Genomic DNA, 22693 nt, shown 5'->3' on the forward strand with positions numbered 1-22693 from the left:
TTTGGCTCCTGGGCTCTGGTGGGCCTCAGTCCTCTCAGAGAACAGCTTGGAGAGATGTGGAATGGACCTTGCTTCAGATAGTCATGTGTGTGCCCTGGGATGGGCTGTTCTCACAGTGTCCCCTCTCTCCTCATCCACAGCTAGAACCTCATCTGCCATATGAGCCAGTGGGTCAGAGGAAGGAGTTGGTGGGTGGTGGATGAAAGGACTCAGTGAACACAGGACTTGGCAGACTGATTAGCCAGAGAGAATGGCCGTGGTCATCTGAGTGTCAGAGCGCTGGGGAGACAGAGCAGAGCTGCTTTCCTGAGGAAACTCTCTCATCAGGTGTCAGAGTCATGCAAACGCATCCGGCTCTGGCTGGGCCTCACCCCATAGTGTCTGCCTCCCAGGCCCACAGAGGCAGCTGAGTCCCACAGTGTGCTCATTTCCTAGTTTTGCTTCCCCAAAGCTAGCTGCCCGCCCACCTTCAGGCCCTTCCTTTGTTGGTTTGGGTTTCTGGCAATCATCTGACCTGGATATTCTAGAAAGGCCTTTTTTTTTTTTTTTTTTTTTTTTTTTAATTTCCTTAGTGAGGGGTGGTGGGTTTTTTTTTTTTGTTGTTGTTGTTGTTTGTTTTGTTTTGTTATTGTTTCATGTTTACACCTTAGTGGATTTTTTTCAATGTAGGTAAATTTATATATCAGGACCTAGTCCTCTGTCACATTACCTTGGCTTCTACCTCAAAAAGGTATGTCTACCCTGCCCTGCAGATGTGGTTTCAGGCTGTTTCTCTGGCCCCGACCAAAAGGAACTGCCCTCCTTAGACAGCCTCTCCTCGAACACTCAGTTTAACACGGGTCCACATCACCCTTGCCTGTCACCACACTGTGTAGATACAGCTGGACATTTCTTGTTGCTGCGAGATTTCCCTTGTGTGGCCTTGAGAGAAGAGCTTTTCCTGTGGTGATGCGTTTTCCTCCCACCCACTGCCTGTCAGCTGGGTACGAGCTGATTGTTTAATTCACCTACTCTGGCGCCAGCCTCTTATTCTGGCCCAATGCTCTCAGTCAGAATCCCATAAACTCTGGGACCCCTGGAAAATTTCTAAGTCAATCACCAACACGTGACTCCTCCATCTACAAAGTGTGCCATCACAGGCATTGACCTACGGCAGATGCACACAGAGGCTCTATTAGAACATTCTGGTTTCCCTTTCTTTCTGAAGGGTGCCCTTTCTCCTGCACCACAGGGCAGGGGCCAGAATGTTGGGAGAATGGAGCTGCCGGCTAGCCTGCTTGCATCATTGGTCCTGGGGTCCTCTTGGCCTTAGGCCCTCTCCCAGGCCTAGTCCCAGCTGAACCCCTTATGGATGCTCTCAAGGGGCCAGGCTTCAGCTTTCTGGGTCAGAAAATTCCCAGGATGGGACAGGTCCAAGCTGGTATCTGCTGCTTCTGGAATTTCCCACTTCCTGGGGAAGGATGAAGTTATGTTCCCAAAGGTTTTAATAGAGGACCATGGAGCCAGCCTGTAGAGCTGTTTAGATGTCTGGGTCTTCAGATGTCTGGGTCTTCAGAATTCTGGTCACCTGGGAAGCTGGGCATTCTCTTTGCAGGTGCCAATCATTTTCCTCCTCAGAGGAGATTCTCTGGTGCATGACTGAGGCCCTTCCTCTGGCCCTGCCAGGAGGATGCACCCTAAGACCTCCTGCCTTGTCCACGGAGCCGAGCTCTTTGACTGTGAATAGGCACTCAAGTCCTTCTCCCTCAGCTCTCATTCCGGCCTCCTACACACATCTTTTGTTTGTGGCCTTGATACAGTATCTTGGTATGGATTTCCGGCTAGCAAGGAACTCACTATGCATTCCAGGTAGGTCTCAAACTCAAGGTGACCCTCCTGCCTCAGCCTCCTGTGTGCTGGGATTACAGGAGTATGCCATTGTGGCCATCTCTGAACCCATCTTATAACCATTACTTGGTTGTTGTCTTGCTCTTCCCAGAGCCTTGGATTCCTTTTCTGCTCCCAGCAGGACCTAGCACGCGGGAGGGGGTTGCAAACGCTGCCCCACTTACACTCAGTAGCTGTTTCCACCAAGGTGTCCCACAATTCCTTCCCCTGAGTCTGTTCTCCTGGCTTTGTCAAGCCATCCCCTGGATTGCGTGTCAGACTTTGGGTGTGAATGTTGGTGAAAATCACACATGGATGTTCAAGCCTTTGCTCTCTACTGAATGCACACGTGTACTAGCTGGGGGTGGAGGCAGGTTGCCCTCTCAGAGCAACTTTCTAACCTTTTACCTCAGCGCTGCCTCAGTACCCACCCATCAGATGTCCAGTCGCTACTCTTCTAGCACCCAGACCTCAATTTCTTAAGACAGGGCTTCCTTATGGATTTATACTCTAAGACACCATATGCTGTAAGACTGCTGCGGCCAGAGAGAAGCTGGGTATCCCCAAGGGCTGATGGTCAGTATATCTTCTTTCTGGACCTTAGTAAGGGAGACAGTCAGATTTGAGGAGGTGTGTGTCATGCCCCCCGCCCCCCGCTGCGATTGACAGAAACAATGGCACAAGTTTGCTCAAGTGGCACATTTCAATAGAATCTCTAAAACTCTATGAATTGAACAGATAAAATACCTCTGGGCTATTTTGTTACAAAATATTTGCCATTTGGATTAGTTGCTGAGTACAGCCACCCTGCCTGTCCCCAGAGAGCTGTCACTCCATCTGGTGAAGGGTGAGCAGGGGACGAGAGGTACTGCTGGAAGATGGACAGCTGATGCAGAGACGGACAGATGACATCAGGAACCTCTCCTGGGTAACAGATATCCTGGCAGGCTCTGGACGGGTGGGGTGGGGTGGGGTGGGGGTCAAAGATCCAGGGCCGATAGATATTTTTGGGAGCAAGACATCTTTGCAGACGAAAAGACAGACAGCCTGGTTTCCAGGAAAGGCTGCCAAGACAGGGCCTGCATTTGGAGGTGGGTTTGCCTAAAAGTGGAAACCTGGCTCCACCTCCCACTTGATTTTGGAGTTGGGGTCAAATGGATAAATTGGAAGAGGGGCCCAGGCTCCCCAAAGTAAGGCCTAGAGAGTTGATGAATCATCTTGGGGTGATTAGATCTGCGAGCTCAGCCAGCATTCCACTGTTCCCTTAACTCTGAGACAGCTGAAGTCTCAAGGGCCTCCTTCTGGGCCTTTAGGAAGACCGGTGGCCCTGATCTGGCTGCTGCCATGGGGAGAGGCAGGAGGCTTCTCCCAGGTTCTCTGGGGACGGAGAAACAGATGAATTCTACCATTAGCAGGATGGGTGACCAGAGGAGAGATGCAACACAGGCTGGGGACTCTAAATTCACCTGACCAGTAAGGTGGGCCAGCTCCCCGCTCCCGCCCTTGACCCTGGGCTACTGGGGCTCCAAGCCCTGCTAGCTCGGGACTGTTCCAGGTTGTGATCCTAAGCAGTGTGGCTCCCTGTGCTGGACTTTGCTCCTGTCAGCAGCGTCTGGGTCAGCTACTACAACAACCACCTTAGGCAAAGCTCTCCTGGGAGAAAAGGGCATGGTGCCTGGGAGTTGGGGTCCTCAGAGCCAGCACATGTGGGCCAGCCCCCAAATCTCTCCTGGAGCTGGAGCTCATCAGGAAAGCCAGGCTTCAGCTGAGGCGGGAGGGACAGAGGATGCTGTTAGCTTGGAGCCTGATGTGAGCAGGAGGCAGGGCTTGGCAACGGCAACTGAGCTTCCAGGGCTAATGCCCCTCTTCGTCAGCCCTTGACGCACGCCATGACCGCTACTCCAGAAACACACTTAGACACATTCATAACTCACACTCCTTCATACCTCCCATCCTCCCTATGAGTCATAAATTTCCTTCTATTTTCTGCCTTCTCAATCATCCAATCCCACCCAAAGCTCTGCTCTCTCTGGGGTCTAGCCCTTTCTGCCCCGGTGCAGCTGGGTGAGGCGTCTAAGTGGCGCACCCTATCTGTCAGTTGTTCTGCTATGACAGGTTGTGATTATTTTCTGAAATATGGGTGCTTCAGAGGGGCCCAAAGCAGCCAACTCAGAAAGACACAGGCTGGGAGCCCCTGGGGAGATAGCATATTGGCCAAAAGTTACAGAAAAGGCCAGAAACTCCCCGGGTGACATCATAATGACCTCTGGATGAAAACACACGCACACACACACATACAGACACACATGCATGCACACACATGCTTGCACATGAAATGAGGTCATTTGGCTCCTCTAAGAGCCTGGATGCCCCCTATCTGGTCCAGAGTGCTGAATCTTGGGCTGTGTACAGCAGGGACCAGGAGAAGCCAACTCACTCCCAACCATGGCAGCATCCACTGTGCCTCTCACCTCTTGGGAAACCTTAAAAACAGGCTATGACTAGGAGAGCATCTCGAGGAAGGCCAGAAATAGATGCTGGCATAGGACAAAGGAGGCTGGCTTGGCTTGTGACAGCCTATGACATCACCCCTGTAGTCTATGGGGCCACCTCATCTGTCTGGGACTCTGTAGGGTCAGGGCCACCTGTGCTGACTCTGGTCCTGGTAGGCCTGGAAAGTTGATGAGCCCTACTCGGCTCGGCTGTGCTGTTTTGAAGGTCCAGGAATTCTTCGCCATCCTTGCTGGAAGTCAGCCTGCATTTTCCAGGGAGGCAGTATTTCAAGGCTAGGGCGGCAGAGGTGACACAGTGACAAGGACCTCACTGCCTCCCCCTGTCTGTATGTGTACACAGAGGCTGCAGAGTCATACCTGAGGAAGCCCTGATTCCAGGCCAAGTCATACCCCATCCCCTGGCTTCTGGTTCCACAAGGAAGTAACCAACCCGGCTTTCACATGTGTTTATGGATAATTGCCTGTGTGCACTTGGTATTGGCTGAATGTTGCTTGAGGCTAGAGAACCAAGAAATGGTCTCGAAAAGTGCACTTTGTAGACATGATCTCACAGTCCTAGGGTGCTGCTGAATTGACCCAGACAGAACTGGATCCCCTGCCCCCTTCTCTTTCTTGGATCTTTCCTGGCTCTGGGTAGCTCAGAATTCTCTGATGGTGGCAGGAGGGCTGCCATGGTGAAGGGAGCCAACGTCCCCAGGGAGCTAAGAACCTGTCTCCTCACTACAGGCTTGGATGGCAGGGGCAGCAGACAAAGGCCCCTCCAGAGAGCCGGGGTTAGGTTTCTTCTATTCAGCTGGGCTAGAGATACACCTTACGCTGGGGTAGTCTGCCTCTGCCCTGGGCTGTGCCGCTGGCAGGTCCAGCCATTTGCTCTTGTTCACTGGCCCAAGGCATGAATGCTAATAGATCAAGATTGCAAGCCTATCAGCCCACGGCCCCCCGGCTTCCGTTTCCTTCAATGTATAGTCTAGTTAGGGGAACATGGTGAACACAGAGGAGAAGGCATGGCTCATCTGCCTATGTGGGACCCCTAGAAGAGTGAGAAAGTGCTTACATATTTGTGGTGAGGTACTCCAATAAGTTAGCAATGGATGGTTGGGTCAAGCAAACCATCTTGCCAGGGCATTCTCTTTCCATAACAGTGATCAGTGGCCAGGAAGGCATTATGCCAAGATGTGAGGAACGGCAAGGGGGCAGCCTAAGCTCCTGAAGGACAGCCCATTGGGATAGTGGGGTGCTAAGGGTAGAGCCTACACCAGGCTCCTTGAGCCACTGGAATAGCGGCGCCGGAGCAGCAGAGAGCCTGGCGGACAGAACTGATGAGGGTGGTTGTACGGGGGTGGGGGTGGGGGCAGCGGGGGCTGGTGGATGACCTTGACTGGGGAGCCTGGACCACGCAAGGGTGTGGAGCCACAGGAATCTGAGGAGGATGAGGCATAGCAGGACAGCGCCTGGCTCAGCAGGGGCTCCATGCGGGCCAAGCAGGGTTTGTCCAGGACAATGACCTTGACAATTTGCTGGCACTGCACCAGGGTGCCTGGGGGTGTGGGTGGCGGCGGCGGCAGCGGTGGGGGCTGCTCCCTCAGGGGGCTAGGCTGTGGGTCTGGCAGCAACGGTGGTGGTGGTGATGTTGGTGGCGGTGCTGGCTCTCCCCTCTCGACCCCCAACCTGGGGCTGTGCTGGGACGTTTGAAGCCTGTTGTGAATTGACACCTAGTTTAGAAACAGCCAGAGAAGCATGAAATGTTACCACTAATTCCCAGCTGCTGGGGCTGGCCAACCAAGCCTCCCGGAGCCTCCCTTCAGACCTCTCCTGCCCTTACCGTCCATAGGATGCTCTCAACCCTGGCATAGACCCCATGCTGGTCTGTCCACCCACAGGAAACTGCTTCTAAAACTACTCTTCGTGGTAGTATGGAGACTGCCTATGACAGCCATGGTTCTCCAGACCCCAGGCTCATCATCTGTAAGATGGTTCTGCAGGGAAAACTCCCTAGGTACTCTCTACCCCCTGAGCTTGAGAAACAGGGCCATCCTCCTAGTGGCCTTCGGTGTGATTAAGGAGGAAGCCTCATCATTTAAACTGCCATCAAGGTGCCTGTGCCCAGGATGCCAGGGGACCTTGAAGGGGTCCTGCGAACCTGACCTTTCTTCCTACACCCCCTAAGGCCATGGCCCCTGTGTTTGAGAGCTGCTGAGACCGTCAAGGGCAGAGTTAAGTCCCCATCACTTCCTTTCCCACCTGGTCTTGGTTAGCTCTGCATGTGACAGGCAGAGATGGAGAGCCCCCATCTTGGCTCCTTGCATGGGTCAGGAGCAGGTGGCCCAGACAGACTCATCGTAAGAATGTGATGTTAGAGTTGAGACCAGGGTTGCTGCCCAGACCAAGTACCTGCAGCAGCAGCGTTTCCCTCCCACAGACACTGAGAGGTGCCCACTGAGGGCATTGCCTCTGAGTCCCCAGAGAAGTACATTAACATCAAAGGGGGTATTGATGGTCACACACCCTTGACTTCAGAGAGCCTGGTGGCAGACCCATGCCTCTTCAGATGGCTCTGATAAGAGACCCCTACTTGTGCCATGTGGGCCCTGATTCCTCTCTTCAGACTCCCATTCGTGGTCTATCTCTGGTGCTGGGGCCTCTCCTTAGAGCCCCACTACACTCTTGTTCATCTGTCTCTGTCCAGAGTGTCAATAACTCTTCTAATAAAGTCCTTACCCTACAACAGTCTGTCCCCCTGGAACCTGCATCTGAGACATTTCACTCATGAAAGGCTCCCATAGATAGGCCTGGGAGCAGAAACGCATCTAGCTCCTTCCTACTAGCAGAAGAGGTAGAGGAAGTGGGCAGAAGCGGAGGAGAAAGATTTCATTCTTCATCCTCCTCTACCCCACCCCCCATCTCCCTAGCTGGTAGTTATGACACCACCATCCTCTCCAAACACATGGGCCTTCCAGGGGTGGCTGGGACGCTTCTCTCTGAAGATCCTTTCTACAGGACCTGTCTTTTCCCAAGTGCCACCTTGTAGGGCCAACTCCTCAAGGCACAGAGCGGGGATGCTGAGGTCACAGGAGAGAGGACCTTATTCTAGGCCTGGGCCAGGACAGCTCACACTCCGTCAGAGGCCCAGAGCAGCATTTACCAGTCCTGTTTATTGCCTAAAGGTATAACTTCAGAGATCTCTTCCCTAGACTTGTGCCCCTCAAGCTTCGCAAGCCCAAGCACCATCGTCAGCTTCCATGGGGCTTTTTCTCTCCACCTTCACTCCCCATCTCAGCAGCATTGCCCAGGCCTGAAATCACCCTGGACGAGGTGTCCAGAGTGCCTTGCTGTTGAGACACACAGCCTACAGAGGGCATGGCCAGTGTCTCCGTCCTATCTGGGGGTGTTATAGGCAGAAGGCCCATGTCACCACTGCTAATGCAAGGCACAGGCTAACCTCATACCTACTCGGAACAGTTCTCCAGAAGTGGCCTGAGACAGCCTGACCAGGCTCACCCTCCCTGCCTTCCAGTCCCTACCACAGGTACCCTGTGCCTGGTGCACCAGTGCTGGGCTACCCAATTTAGGGCCGGCCAGCCTCCCTTCTCCTTCCTCCCCAATTGCTCCTAAGTAGTCCTCACCTTCTGCCTGCACACAGTCTCTGCTCCCCTCCATCTGCATGTCAGTCCCACCCCAGCCCAGATCCTTTAAGACCCAGTAAGTGAAAAGCCTCAGAGAGAGAGAGAGAGAGAGAGAGAGAGAGAGAGAGAGAGAGAGAGAGAGAGAGAGAGAGAGAGAATGAACATGGGTAGCAGTCAGAATAGCTCGGAGAAGATGGAGGAGTGCCTGCCATAGGGGCTTGGCTAAGCAGTGCCGGAGGAGAGGGAGCTAGGGCTAAGCTGAGAGGCTATGGGGTGGCCAGATCTCCCTCTGCTTAGGGGAGCAGAGGCTGGCAGGATCCCTGGAGCTAGCTGGAGGGGCGGGGGCAGCCTTGCAGATAGCCGTGTGACCCCTTTGGGCAGGTAGGAGGGAAGAGGGGCATCCTATGGCTTGTCCTCCCTGGGTAGCCCCGCCGGGAGGATGCGCTGGAGGGTTGGTGGCTAGGGTTATCTGCAAGGCTGAGAATGGGCAGCTGCGGGAAGATGCGGGCGCAGGGCAGGGGATGGAATACCCACCCTGGGGGCTGGTCAGCTGCTGGGGCGGGAAGCTCCTCCGGGTAAAGGTGCCTCCTCCAGAAACACGTGAGGGGTGGGGTGCGGGACAGAGAGAAACTGAACTCCCAGGTATCCTGTGGCTCCCCAGGGCTTGGCAGGCAGCTGGGTGGGCTTCTCCCTCACAGCTAGGGGAACTCTCCTGCTAGAGGGTGTGGGAGAGGACTGCCTATGAGCAGCTGGTGGTCCTCAAGGCCTGGCAGCCATGGAGAGGGTCTGAATGGGAGGCAGTGTATGCTGCCTCTAGGGGCTGCTTTGGGTCTGGCAGAAGCCAGCTATTCTAGGTTCCTTTCCCTTGTGGCTTGGAGATGGCAGCCTTTCCTCCAGTGAGGAGGGTCTTCAGCTTTATCAGCTCATCTCCCAGGAGAAACTGAGGCATCTCAGCCCCGCTCTGCCGCTCTTTCTCCTGTGCTCACCCCCACGCCATGGCCAGCTTTCCAGAGACTAGTGCTCCAGGGAAAAAGTCCTTCTCACGGTCTCAATCCCACCCCTCCAGTTTACCCAGAAGGTATCCAAATGTCCCTAGGGGTGATCATGGAGGACTTGACTTTAGGGAGGACTTTGGGAGGGAGTTCAGGCTCCCTGCTAAGGGGATGGGAGGGCTTAGAAATGGACCATTGAGCCTCTGATGCAGCACGTATTTGGGGGGTAGTGAGCAGTGTGTTAGGGAAATGGGTGTGCAAAGAGCGTGGAAGGGAGAGCCACAGAGTTTTGTGGGTTCATCTCCCCGGGGCTGGGCTGGGAGCTCGGCCCCGGAGGGCAGTGGGCCGGGTTGGCTGGCGGGGGAGCAGTTTGGCAGTGCTTGTGGCTTAACTAGGCGCTGGAAGAGTGGCGTTACCCATGCTAGCAGTAACTTTTAATTGTATCTCTTGAAATTGGTAAAATGGTGAGTCGGGCTGGGGAGGCATTGATTAATACCTGAGAAGAGAAACAACAGAGACAGTGAGAAGAGGGACAAGGGGGTCACAGGGTCACTCACCTGGATGTCACCAGGCCTCCACTTACCTCCCCCGAGCTCTCCGCCGCTCGCTCTCCTGCCATGGCTTCCCTTTTGGCTTTGAATGCAAACAGCACAGGGCTCATTCTCCACCGGTCCTGCCGGGAACCCTCGGCCCTCCTCCTCCCCCCCACCCAACGCCTCTGCCCCTAGTGGTGTGGGCAGCACGAGTGTGGGTGCCACACACACTCCGCGGGGTGCTGCCCGCCAGAGCAGGCTGGATATCAGGAGTCACTTAGTAACTGTGTGACTTGGGGTAGCATGCTGCACCTCTGGGCCGCCACAGACAAGGAGGCCTCTGGAATTCTGACAGTTGCCCTCGGGAGTCATTTTCTCCCAGTCCAACCCTTGCCAATATGATGGGCCCTGATTGGTGGGCACCATGTAAATGTCCCTCCTTCCACCATAGGTCCCTTGAAGGCGGGGCTGCCATTTGCTGTGGTCACTACACCTTCGAGGGTCTGTGCAGTTCTGAGGATCTAAAGGCCACAGCATGGCCACCACAGTGCTTGCCACCCGTGGAGCTGTTGACAGCTTATAATTAGGGATGACAGCTTCTTGCCACCTGGTATGCATCCGGGACCCTGTGGACCCCCAGGAATAGCTTGATGACTCTTCTTGGCTAAGGTCTTCTGAAGCTTAACCCTTGAGTTTCTCACTCCCCATCACCAGAGTGGCAGTTTTCAACCCTCTGCTTCCCAAGGTACAGAGGAAACTGCACAGTCCAGGGCACCACGGCAAGACCCCGGAGATACACACCCAGATCTGACAGGGGCGTGCAGCTCCCCCAAGAGAAGCTGGAAGGATGAATAATCTCAGCAGAGAAATGGGGGTAAAATTCAGGCAGTGGCCTGACATCCGAGTCCTTAAGAAGTAAAAGGGGGCTATTGGGTTAGGTGGGTGGAGAGTTATGGCAACCTGTAGATGATAACTCAGAGAGATGCTTTCCACAGCAGAGCCTGAAACCTTGCTGGGAAAGGGAATGGCCTGTCTTGGCTGGTTCAGTCAGTCCCTGGGAGGCGGTCTACCCCTAATGTGACATTAGAATTAGCTGTAGAGGTGTGTGTGTGTGTGTATGTGTGGGGGGGACTCGGGACTGTAGGAGCCCACTGTGTTCCTAGCTCAAGGAGCTGCCCTGTGCCTATGGATGCTCAGTGCTTATGCTATAAACTTGGAGTGTGGGGTGTGAGACTGAGTGGGTAAACTAATGCCCGAGCTGTGTATGGGGTTTCTGGATATCTCCTGTTTTTCTTCTAATTTTACCTCCTTATGAGGAGGTTGTGTGTGTGGGGGGGGGCAAAGCCCACTTCCCACACTCTCTGCCAGTGGGTAAAACTGAGGTAGCTGACAGAAAGGATAGGGTCAGGCTGGGGCAAGCAGGCTCTCAGGGTTGAGCTGAGGGAATACTGAGTCCTAAGCTCACCCTGACTCTGCTCCGCTAGTGGGGAAATTTCATCTGAAGAAACCACTTAAGAAACAGAGTTTGAGGCTCATTTGGATTGAAGCCAGGACATCAGGGCTTTTGGCCTGACTCCAGGGGCAAGTAGTGACATTTCCCCTGCTCTTGGGGACAGTTTACAAACTGGATATATTTCTTTGTCACCTTTTCTCCACCCTGAGCTAGGACTAAGGGTTAGAGACCCAAGCCTGGGGCTCCTCTATGGAAAGAAATAGCTAGAGAAACAGCATGCCCCACCCAAAGCCCCCAGAGCCAGGGACAGGACTGTGGTGGCCTCTGCATGGGCCGGGTAAGGACAGAGCCCAGTCTCACCTGTGGGTGATGCTTGCTTTGACTGTGGGTCCCCCTGGGCTCCAGCAGACCTGACAGAGAGCACCTTTGTTCCCCGCTGCTTCTCCAGTTCCCCTAAGGAAGGGAGATGCTGTGAACAGAAGCGTCCCTCATAACCGCCCCCAGTGAGCAAGGGGATATGGGGACAGCGGGAGGAGGGAGGAGAGCCCCTTCCTGCCCACTCTGCCGGGGACTTCGGGCTGGGCTTGAGCATTGAGAACCAGTTAAATCTCTCCGGGCACCATATCTGTGAGCGGTGATGGCCAGATTGGCTTAACTGCCAGAGGGGCCCTGAGGGATTCGTGTGGGACAGGGAGGCAGACAGCTCGAGTTGACACCCTGGACTGATGGTTCTTAGGCATGTTACCTAGCCTACTCTGCCTTGTTTGAGGAGACAGCTGGGCCCAATGCCATTAGGGAGATTACCTGAGGAAAAACACACAGAACAAGGCCCTGGCTTGGGCGAGTGTTCCACGCATTAGCAGTAGGACAGTGTGCAAGAAAATGCAGCATGCGGTCCCCAGACACAGTTAGTGACGTCTAGTCCATCCATGTGCACCTAGAAGGATTGCCCCCTCCCTACTCCAGATGCTGAGCTTCCTGCAGAGTGCTCAGTGCCCTCCCAGGGGGTAGACTGCATAGCCTGTGCGGCCGGGACACATGTCCCAGTCGGCCCTCCACGGGAGCCTCTCTCCTCCACCAACTATCCAGTTTATTCTCCCAGTGGCTCCAGGGAACTGCTCGTTGCCATCCATGTAGATTTGACAGGTGTTATTAAAGTGTTCTCTCAGTTTCTTGGCTCCATGGGACATGACTCAAGTTGCCTTTATTAAAACTATCCACTTGGGTTCCATTTGCTGTTTCTCTGGCTGTCTAGGATCCAGGGATACTGAACAGTAAGCGTCCAGACCAGCAGTTTGTCCTTGGTGCCAGAACCACACCATCCATCACGTCAGTGCGTTCTTCCTGAGTTAGCTGCTTGCTGGCCCAGGAGGGCCCTTCTGGCTTTGGAGGAATTAGTGCCGTAATTACACATGAGTCTAAAGAGCCTGGGTGTGATGCTCATTGTCTCTCACTGTGAGAACCTGGACTCCCTTTTAAAGCTCTGCTGGTCTCAGTTTCCCTGCTTGTAAGAGGAAGAGAACAGTTTGGATACATGGGAAGTCGTAGGAATTAAATGATGGGCCCTGACACCTGTCCAGTTCCAGGTGTATAGCGGGAACTTAAATGGTGGCTACTTGTGGCTACTTCCGTTCGCCTCCTTACTGACTCCTTTCCTCTCCTGCCCGCCTCAATGGCCAGCCCTCTTCTGTCATCCTCTGTCACCCCACCTTCTCTTCACCTGAGGACTGAGAACTAGCCCTCTGCCTGCTTTCCAGCCAGCTTTCGTGTCCCCCAGTCAGCTGAGGAAGCTGTTTTCTCTCCCACTTGATATGATGGATTCTGACCAGATCTGCTCCTCGGATGCTTTGAGAAAGGACTTCTGGGCTGCCCTCGGACTAGAACAAAAGTCCTTCCCTCGGTACAGCTGAGGCCAGGTGGGCAGTGGCTCTCTAAGCAGTTTGGGTCCATTTGCTGCGACATTCCGATCAGGAGAAAAGTAAATCCATTTCAAGACACACCCTTGAGAATGTTCAAGAACAAATAGCCACACTGGGTTCTCTGTGCAACTAGCCCGACCCCTGACAAGAGTCTATTTGTGGTACTCCTGAGTCCAAACAAACCAACGTTGTACAAAACCAGCATGTACCCGAAGACTACCACCCCCTTGCCAAGGAGCTTCCTGTGCTCTGGGTTTCATTTGAGCCCAATTTTGAGTATTTTCTTAGGAGATTAGACACAGAACCTCTTATTTCAGTCTCATAGTAGAAAGACCACAAGGCTAAGCCTCAGACTCAACTGCATATGCCATCAGTGTTAGCACTGGCCACTTCTCAAAGGGGACAAAACTAGAAGGCCCCTGAGAATGTAAGCAGAATATAGCTGAACCACCTTGCCCCTCGGTGTCATGGACACCTTCCTCGGCTCTCTTGGCTGCTCTGGCCAATGCAGCAGTGTTCTAGGTGAGAAAGGCCCTTGTGTACCCCACATGGCTGACAGACATGCAAACACATGTGTATACTTGGGGAGGTAGGGCTTAATTTAATTGTGGAGCAACCCCACATTGGGATGGGATGTTGCAGCGGGGTTAGGAGTCCAAGGGGTGGGAGTGGGCTCAGGCTGGGGCACAGCAGGCATGGTGGTTCCCAGGAGGCAGAGGGACCCCATCCCTTCTGCCTTAGGAACTGGGGCCCGTCCTTACACTCTATCCGGATCTGCTCCAGCTCTGTCACTTCAGCAATTGACTCCTTCAGGTCCTCCACAAACTTCTGCATCTCGTCGGAGCCCAGGGCGCAGAAATGCAATACCTGCTTCTTCTCAGAGCCCGCAAGTGGAGTTGCCAGCGTGATGCCGTGGGAGTAATCTGGAATCCAGCCACACCCCAGCAGTGAGCACAAGAGGGAGGTTGAGGGAGGCTCGGGCAGCCAGGTGCCGGGAAGACTAGGGTTCAGGGGAAGCTCCCACTCTCCCGGCCCCGGGACTCACACTCATTCTCAAAGAGGTGGAACCGCATGCCTAAGAGGCCGACTGCCTTGCAGAAGGTGTATGTGAAGGAGCTCTTCTTCTTTGGGCACAGCTTGAGAATCTACCCAGGGGAGGAACAGAAACAGATGAGGGGGCTCCTGTAAATAGGTGTGCACACAGGCAGGCACCAACACCCACAGACATTGTGAACACCGTCAATACACAAAGATGCACACCTATGCACATCAGATACAGTCACCCCACACACACCTGGCACAATGCATATGTGCCTTCCCTGCTTAAAACCCACCCGAGCGCATTACTTCTACATTAGAAGCCCTGGCCTGTAAGTCCTCCCAGGTCCAGCCTCTGTCCCGTGCTGGCTTTATGTTGGCATTACACTGTCCTCTCTTTTTGTAGCTCGAAGCAGCCTGGCTCAGTCCTATCAGAGCCTTTCCCTTTCTAAAACTCCCTGGGCAGCTTCCTGCACGGCCAGATTACTCTCATTATTTAGGTTAACACAGAATGCTCCTTAGAGAAAGCTTCCTCTCCAAATCCCATTTAAACCCACAAACTAAGGCAGCCCCCCAAGTCTCCCCTGCAACCCAGTCTCTCTGTGCCTCTCCACGGGATAGATGTCATAGCACTCCTCTGATTGGATATGGTCTCATTCATCTGTTTTCCTTTTCTTTTTTTTTTTTTTATATTCAACTTTTGTTTCTGCCTAAAATGAGAGATCAGTTCACCAGTTGCTCAAATATATAAACTTATATTTTATTTAGTACCTCTGATGAGCAAGGCACAGAGGGGTGTGGAGGAATAGATGTGACAGAAAGCTCTTCCCTCAAGGGGCTCATGGGATGGTGGAGGAACACAGTTAAGGAGAAAAACCTCTCTACCCACCCAACAAAATGAAAGCGAAGTAAGGAACAAATGAGGTAATTTCAGAAACTTGGAAATGCTTTGAAGAAAGTAAAATGGGATTAGAAATAGGAAGCGCTTGGGCAGACTGCCTTGCTTGAGCAAGAGGCCACCCGGGAAGGCCACATTCAATTAGAGATCTGCTTGAAGAGATGGAAGTGACCATGCCCAGAGAAGAAGGGAAGGGGCCATGAGGAAAGAGGTCTGGCCAGTGGGAGGCAGCTTCTGGGACTGGAGTGTTAGAGCACTCCAGGGTGTGCAGCAAATGAGCTCACAGACCTCTGGGGTTGGGGGAGCCCGGGGGTAAAGGATCAGGCTGGAGCCTGGTAGAGGGGAGGCCATGATGTGCACTCCAGAAAGGTACCTTGGCTCTGTGGAAGTAATAGGAGACAGGAGGGACCGAGAGGAGCATTTTAATATCCTGTATTATACAGACACATTTTACTCCATATTGCAAAAAGGAACCAGCATGTATATGTTATCACTGGCTGTCCACACACACTTATTCTTAGTTAAGCTCCTCTTCCTAAACCCCATGTTCCTGCAAGAATGCAGGGTTAATACAAACAGTCACTAACTAGACTCAGTGTTTCTAAGTGCCTGAGCCTAAACGTCTACCCTATGAGGGAAGAGGTCAGGGGTGGGAACAAGAGAAGCAGAGACACCACAGGTCCTCCTAGTGACTGCCTGACCAGGGGGACAGGACAGAGCTCCAGAATGACTCACTGCCTTTGCTGTCCCTTCCTGGTCCCCATATAACCTGCTGGGAGGAGATGAGATGGAAGACAGGTTTTTCTCAGATTATCTGCTCTCTGAATAAAGCAGTTTGAAGATTCAGTTCCCATATCTTCTCATTGGCTCTGTAAGTGACAGGTACCAAGTGCTCCTGTGTTCTGGTTGCAGAAAGAGGACCAGAGAGAGAGTCACTGGGCCAGAATGGCAGGGTGGAGAGAGCTAGGTGCTTCTGTGGGACCCTGCAGAGGTTTCTATGTGACTCACGGAGAAGGCCAGAGGGTACAAATCCATGGGAGCTCATTCACCCCTGCCTGCTTCTTGGCACTGGGGACAACTCCAGGCACAGTGGGATGAATTAAAGACTTATTTGTGGGACACTTGTTTTCAGAGACAAATACACCATACATACACATGCTTTCCAGCCTCTCCCTGGGACCAGTAACAGTGACCCTCTGCTGACCTTCCAGGCAGGAATGGGATGCCAATGCTGTGTGCCTTGCCTCAGGTTTTCTGTATCATGGAGAGGCAGGTTGTCTGGGGTTCAGCTCATTTCCACTTGGCCTGTCTCTGTGCCTCAGATTCACGGTTAATCAAATAGGAACTGACATATCCTTCAGAGACATAGTCTTGGTCCACCCTGCCCAGTACCTCTGTGCTTAGCCTTGCCCTGCCCAGCCCCAGTAGGTAGGGACTCAGGACAGCACCAGCCTCAGCTCTTTCCTGCCAAACCCTGGCCTGTACTGCTCACCACCAGCAGATCATTGAAGAGGAACACTTCTCTCTGGTGTGCGGCCTGTCTCTGGAGCTTGTTCACATCGGTCACCTCGAAGAGCCGGCTACAGCAGACCAGGCGGCGGTGTGGCATGGACAGCACCTGGAACCCAGATAGGGCTCTATAGTGAAGCCCCAGAGACCCCAGGGCCCTCCTCCCAGACCACGGCACCCATTTTCCAGAAGAGGAGATGGAGGTCCAGGGAGTGGGCATTGGGCTCTGCTCCTATGCAAAGGCCACCACTTGCCCCTCAGCCTCTCATTGGGGGCCTCTGTTCCCTTTATCACACCTCTAGGGCAGCAGATCCAGAGAGGAAATTCATTATGCCTGTGTAATGAGATCATGGGATGGGGAACAGAAATGGAAATAAGCCTTCAGAGTTTTCAAAATCTACCGTCAGCTTTTCCCCCTCTATGAGCATGCATGTGTGAAATCCCTACCCATTTCTTTACTGTATGCCAAACACAAGTGTGCAAGGGAAAGGGGATTATAAGAACCCCAGAATCTACTCTAATAACTAAAATATCAACGGGCTTGCAGAGCAGACAAGTGCTGAGTCCTCAGCCAAGGAGGCTCTGAAGTGAAGGTCTTTCCTGCACAGAGGAGGGTGTTCACAAGCAGAGCTTGAAGGCACTCTCCAGAGGGAGGGCTAGGAACCTGCCCGCCTTACCTACACTCAGTGTAAGGTGCCAGTAGCATAGGGTACCACAGAGGGTGCCAGCTTTAAAACTCACTGCACATTAGAACACGTTATCTGGACTCAGGTTGCCATAACCTACAGTCTAGGTAGTTCATTGGGACCATCCAGGAATGCCTGCCACCCACTGCTTCCTATGAAGGGCATCCTAAACTTTCTCAACTGGCCATCCACCTGCTTCAACCTTAGATCATTGGCCAGATCCTTTTGACATCCCACTCTAGTAACAGCATCTGGTGGCAAGAGGGATGTGGAAATTATGCAAAGGGAAAAAGAGGATGTGGTGCCTGACACACAGCACAAATTCAACTCAATCCATGGCTCATAGAGAAATGTCTTTGAGAAAGGTAAGGGGGAGATTGGGGGAGATGTCAGGAAGGAAGAAAGGACAGGAAACAGGAGATGGCTGGCTGGGTAGCCTGCCCTGGAGGGGGGTCAAGAGCTTCTGGGAGTGCTGCTTTGCACGGCCACTTACTGTCTTCATGCCCACGATGGACTTCTCCACCTTGGTGACATATGTGACGTGGTCCTCATTGGATTTGAGCTCCTTCTGCTGGATCCTTTCATAGATGCCCACCACCAGCTCTCTGGGGATGTCAGCACCATCGTCCACACCTACCAATGAGGAGGGGTCAGAGCCTCAGACAAGAAGGACGAGATTGCCCTCCACACTGGAGCACCAGGAAGGTGGCCTTGACTGCGTTTTGTTTCTGACCTAAAGCTTTTAACAACTGGCTCCCCACCCCCACTAAAGGAAAGAGAGACTTTTCAGCCATGCCTGCTAACGTCCACTGCTCCCACCTCTAGGCCTCTTTCCTGTGGTCCCCAGGCTCCCACTAAGCATCTTTGCTTCCACACTTCTATTGTCTCCTGTGCGTTTGCCTTGACCTCACCCTGTGTCTCTCCATGAGCATGAAGATCCTCGGTCTTGTCCTCTTTGGGGTTTCTTTTCTCTCTGGGACTTCCCCTCCCCTTTAGCAGGGGACGTGGTACCAAGCACAGGTGCCATGGACTGGTGGAATGGGTGATAGGCATCTTCCCTCACTGGGAATGGAAGAGCTGAGCAGGAAGCAAAGAGGAGGCTGATGCCCTGATGTGGCACAGGCAGTGAACCCGCCTGCCTGTTCCCCAATGTTATATACTGGTAACATTTGGAGAGCAAAAGAGTTATTGGATGGAAATAAAAAGCAGCGTGATCATGGGAATGAAGAGTGAGGAAGAAGCTTGAGAGGTAAGGCTGAGGAGCATCTTCCAGAAAGCCAGCCAAGAAAATGGCTGTATAGAAAAATCCTATACACAGTGAATGAAATAGGAATCCAACCCCTGAGTTACAGGGTTTCAAGAAAGAGTGATAAGAACATGGAGGGGGTGAGTGACCAGGGCAGTGCACTGAACTGCTTCTGTATGCACAGCTTTGCTTTAACCAACTGTCAATCAAAAGTATTCCAAGAACTGCATCTGTCTCAAAAACATACGGATGTTTCTTTTTGTCTTTATTCCCTAAATAATACAGTATAACAACCGTTTACATAGCATTTAAATTGTATTGGGTCTTAAAACTCATCTAGAGATGACTTAGAGTATAAAGGAGGGTGAAGGATATATGCCAATGTACACACACACACACACACACACACATACAGACACACACAGATGACACACACACACACACACACACACACACACACACACACACACACACAGAACTTGAACACCCAACAGAGTCCTGGAAACAATTCCTTGCAGACATGGAAGGATAACTATGTCTCAGAAAACTTCACACAGCTGGACATTTTTGACTAAAATGATTGGTCCAAAACTATAGTGGATGAAGAAAAGCATATCATTGTGAAAACTCTCTACAGAAAGGCAAACAGAAGAACCATAAGCTTTCAAACACAGGAAAAATAACCTTGCAAAGGCCAGGAACTGGATGACAGAGCAGCACCTCAGCTAATGCAGAGCAGGGCAGTGCCCACTTCTAACCTATGTATTTCCAGGTTGGGATTCTATTCCAGTTTGCTCCCAGTCCCACGTGAAGACAGAGGAAGGCAGATTCAAAATGCAGGTTACCAGTTTGTCTCCAATGTGCCCTTTCTTTGGCAAACAACTGAAAACGAGGAAGCTGTGATGACCGGGAACCAGGGATATGGCACAGGAGATGTCATGGTGACATTGACAAGGGGGTGACTAGGGTACCGCCCCATCTGAAAGACTGACACTCGGGATGCAGTCAGGTGGTTTAGTGGTAGAAACACAGGAAGCCAAACCGAAAACAAAGGCAGGTACCAACTCCAAGGAAGATGGCAGAACTGTAGCCGTGATGCTTTCAAGATTCAGCTTTGGGCTGTGCTCACTTGGCTTTCCTATCCCGGCTCTGGTTTTAGTGGTGGTGCATGAAGAAAGTGGAAAAAACTCTACATAATAGGAAATTTAAACAATACTTAAAAAATTATTAAAAAGTACAACCCCGGCCCCAATACCGCAGTATTTGTACTGTGTGACTCCATTTCTGTATCTCAGAGTACTCAACGGCACTGAAGCATGGCAATGCTAAGCTCAGGAAAGTGTCTCAGGTGAGATGGGACAAGAGAGAAGGATCTGGGTGATGGAAATGACCAGTTTGTAGACACAGGTGTGACCACACGGGCGTCTGTGAATATAAACTCTTGTCATATTTATATATCTTTATAGTCTGTGCTTATAAAAGGGATAGGAAGAAAGAAACAGCATGCCATTTATTGATATGGAAGGAACACTAGACACATGGCCCACAGGCTGGGGATGTAGCTCAGTGGCAGACGGCTTGCCTGGCATTCAGAAGTCCCTGGCTTCTAGCCCAGCACCACAAAATAAATCAATAGGCAAATGAAAACTACTGCAAGTGTGCCTCGAGGGAAAGGCAGTGGTAACAGGGGCAGGTTCTATTTCCTTCCCTCCCCCCCCCATAATTAACCTTGTAGAATTATTTTACTTTATTAAGTACATACACACATAAACTTGATTATTTTTTCTTTTAATGTTTGAAGACAAGGTATCATTCTGTAGCTCAGGCTGATCTTGAACTCACTCTGTAGCCCAAGCTGGCCTTGAACAAGCAGCGATCCTTCTGCTTTGTTCTTCCAAGTACTGAGATTACAGGTGTGCAGTATCACTCCCAGCACTTGGATTTTTTAATGCCCAAAGCTATCCATGTTATAGACACTATATGCTGTCAGCTTTGATCTGGTCCTTATGAGAGGTACATGGTATCAATTGGAAAGGTTTTACTGGCAGGTGCTATCAAGTGACCTGCAAGGCTGAATTCAAGGAACTCAGAACTGGAAAGGTTTATTCCCAGTCTCTTTCCTCATAAGTCATGAGGTGAGAAGGGCTGGTCTTACTCAGACATCAGTCTAGTGCCAATGGCCTGGAGATCACCCAGTGGGGATGGTCCACAGCACATAGGAAGGCAGAACACATTATATAGGGCCCTGCTACTTTGGATAGGGCTGTGGTACCTGGAGACTCCATACGCTGGAAAGTATGCAACTTCCCCAGCCTGCTAGGGGTGACTAGGTCCTCAGGAACAAATAACATCTACAGTTAGGGCTCATATTCACAGAATTAACATGAGCAGGACCAGGCTGCACTGTGTAGCATCCTTACCCCACCTACCCAGTCCAGCTTCTTACCTCGAAGGTTTCGGATAAAGTCTTCTAGCATCATCTTCCGGTCGGGCTTGATGTTGGGGCTGTACATGTCGGTGTTGAGAAGGATGATGGCAAAGGCCAGGATGAAGATAGTGTCTGGGTTGTGGAACTGTTGCACCACCTCGGGGTTGCACATGCAGTAGCGCTGGCTGTGGGGGTGTGGGGCAGGACCATGAGCTCCCCAGCCCCAGGTCTTGAAGGGTCTGGGTACCAGGGAGATCACTGGCTGTCCATCCCCCAATACCCACCTCCTGTATGTGCTTAGTAAAATGGGCTGACATCCATTGGGAGGGTCCCAGGTGACTCCCAGCTTGGAGGACTCACTAAAGGATTCTGATCCTTTTTCTTCCAGCCCACCTTCCCACCTATACCAAAAGGGCTTCACCCAACTCAGTATCTCTGAGCCCAGAATCGTGGCAGCTGTTTTTCACCACCTCTGTCCTCTGTTCCCCAGGAGTCAGGGGTGTTCTGGGAAAGGGCTCTCACCTGAAAGCCTCTATGAGTCGCTCTACTTTCTGGGCCTCCCCCTGCACGCGGATGTGAGCTTGAAACTTCCTCAGGGCCTCGTCCAGCTCCATGTTGGAAAAGTCCATTTCATCTACCACGCAGCTGAGGGCAAGCAGGAGGGGGTTGTGAGTAAGGTCAGCCCCCCTCAACTCCTCTGGAGCTGAGGGGTGAGGTGAAGCCACCCTGGGGGGGGGCTGGCTTGCTTCTAGTCTAGAGGGGGACTCTTAGAGCTTTTCATATCCCTCTGGGGTCTCCTCCGAATAACCCAGGAGGACAGCTTTTTCCTGCCATCTGTCATCTGCAGCAGCCCCGAGAGGCAAAGAAAATGCCAACTACAATAAGCTGGTGCCCAGCACCACCAAGGGTAGTGGAAGGCTGAACTCAGGCCTTTCTGGTCTGGATCCAAGTTCTCGCTGAGCCCCATAGGATCTGAGGGTCAAACAACACTTATGAATGGGATGAGCCAGGCATGGTGGCACATGCTTATGGTCCTAGCTACTTAGAATGTTGAAGCAGAAGGATCGTGTGGGTAACATAATGATCCTACCTCAAAAAAAAAAAAATGGGGTGGAGATAAATGTTATGTAGCATATGTCCTATCAAGACTGATTAGGAGTGCCTTTCTCCCCACTGGGGTCTCCAAGTGGGTGAGCCTTCCCAGAACCCCCCTTTTCTTAGGTTGCCCGGAAAGGATAAAACCTGCACAGAGTATTCTCCCTGTTTGAACAACCCCCTCACTTCCTTTTTGGGTGTTCTATTCCCAGGGTCTTGGGTGGGGTGGCAGGAATCTGGACATGGTCATGCTGAAGATCTGATCCTTCCAACATCAGACCTTCCTGGCAAGAGAAGCTTACCATAATATGGCTGGCACATGCCATAGGCTCTCAGAGCTGACATCTGTCATCTCTGTCACATGCCCCATCCCAGCTACCTCCCTATTGGCTCCTTCACAGCCTTGTTGTCTCCTCAGTTCTCCTGGCTGACCTCATCACAGCCCAATGTGGGCACAAGTCACCTTGCCCTTCACGGATCCCCTCATCTAGCTCAGCACCCAGCACGCCCAACAAGGGCTTACCAGACATCCACAGAGTGGCTAGCTGAGGTGTAGACAGCTCTAAGCAGCACCCACCTCTCCCATGAGCTCAGAGGACCAAGAGACCCCCTGCTCCACTTCTATTGTCATTTGTCAGGCGAAAGCAAAGAGAGGTACCATAAAACAGTGATCTGGGCACAGAGGTGTGTGGACTCGGCCACCCCGATAAGAGTGGAGTAGGAAGAAAGGTCAGCCCCCAGAAAGTGCTAAGAAGCGGGGAGGGTTGAGAGGGAGCAGGACCCTTTCTCTTTCCTCTTCCTCCCCTGGGTAAAGTCATAGTCCTCCTCAACTGAGTTCACTGGGCTCTCTCAGGCTTGTCTCAAGTTTGTCTGCGTAGGTTCGTGGATAGGGCA

At 52.3% G+C, this 22693-nt stretch overlaps 1 protein-coding gene across 5 annotated transcripts in view; it reads right to left on the bottom strand.

The window, feature by feature from the left end:
• Window positions 1-2550: 2550 nt before the first annotated feature.
• The window catches only part of Iqsec3 (IQ motif and Sec7 domain ArfGEF 3), a 96716-nt gene continuing 76573 nt past the window's right edge, over window positions 2551-22693 (bottom strand). For 2 of the 5 annotated variants that reach the window (XM_052721007.1, XM_052721012.1), the window contains 9 exons: window positions 21227-21349; window positions 20723-20889; window positions 17524-17663; window positions 16328-16453; window positions 13945-14044; window positions 13661-13822; window positions 11341-11433; window positions 9578-9627; window positions 2551-6091 (listed from right to left, as the gene is read on the bottom strand). In XM_052721007.1, coding sequence (XP_052576967.1) covers window positions 5630-6091; window positions 9578-9627; window positions 11341-11433; window positions 13661-13822; window positions 13945-14044; window positions 16328-16453; window positions 17524-17663; window positions 20723-20889; window positions 21227-21349 — 1423 coding nt within the window. In that variant the 3' untranslated portion in view covers window positions 2551-5629. Of the gene's footprint in view, window positions 6092-9401; window positions 9491-9577; window positions 9628-11340; window positions 11434-13660; window positions 13823-13944; window positions 14045-16327; window positions 16454-17523; window positions 17664-20722; window positions 20890-21226; window positions 21350-22693 lie in introns of those variants that run through there. The other 3 variants (XM_052721008.1, XM_052721009.1, XM_052721011.1) reach the window with 3 other exon arrangements.

This window comes from Peromyscus californicus, unplaced genomic scaffold (genome assembly GCF_007827085.1).
Source record: "Peromyscus californicus insignis strain IS unplaced genomic scaffold, ASM782708v3 Scaffold_6__1_contigs__length_162567912, whole genome shotgun sequence".
Taxonomy (NCBI): domain Eukaryota; kingdom Metazoa; phylum Chordata; class Mammalia; order Rodentia; family Cricetidae; genus Peromyscus; species Peromyscus californicus.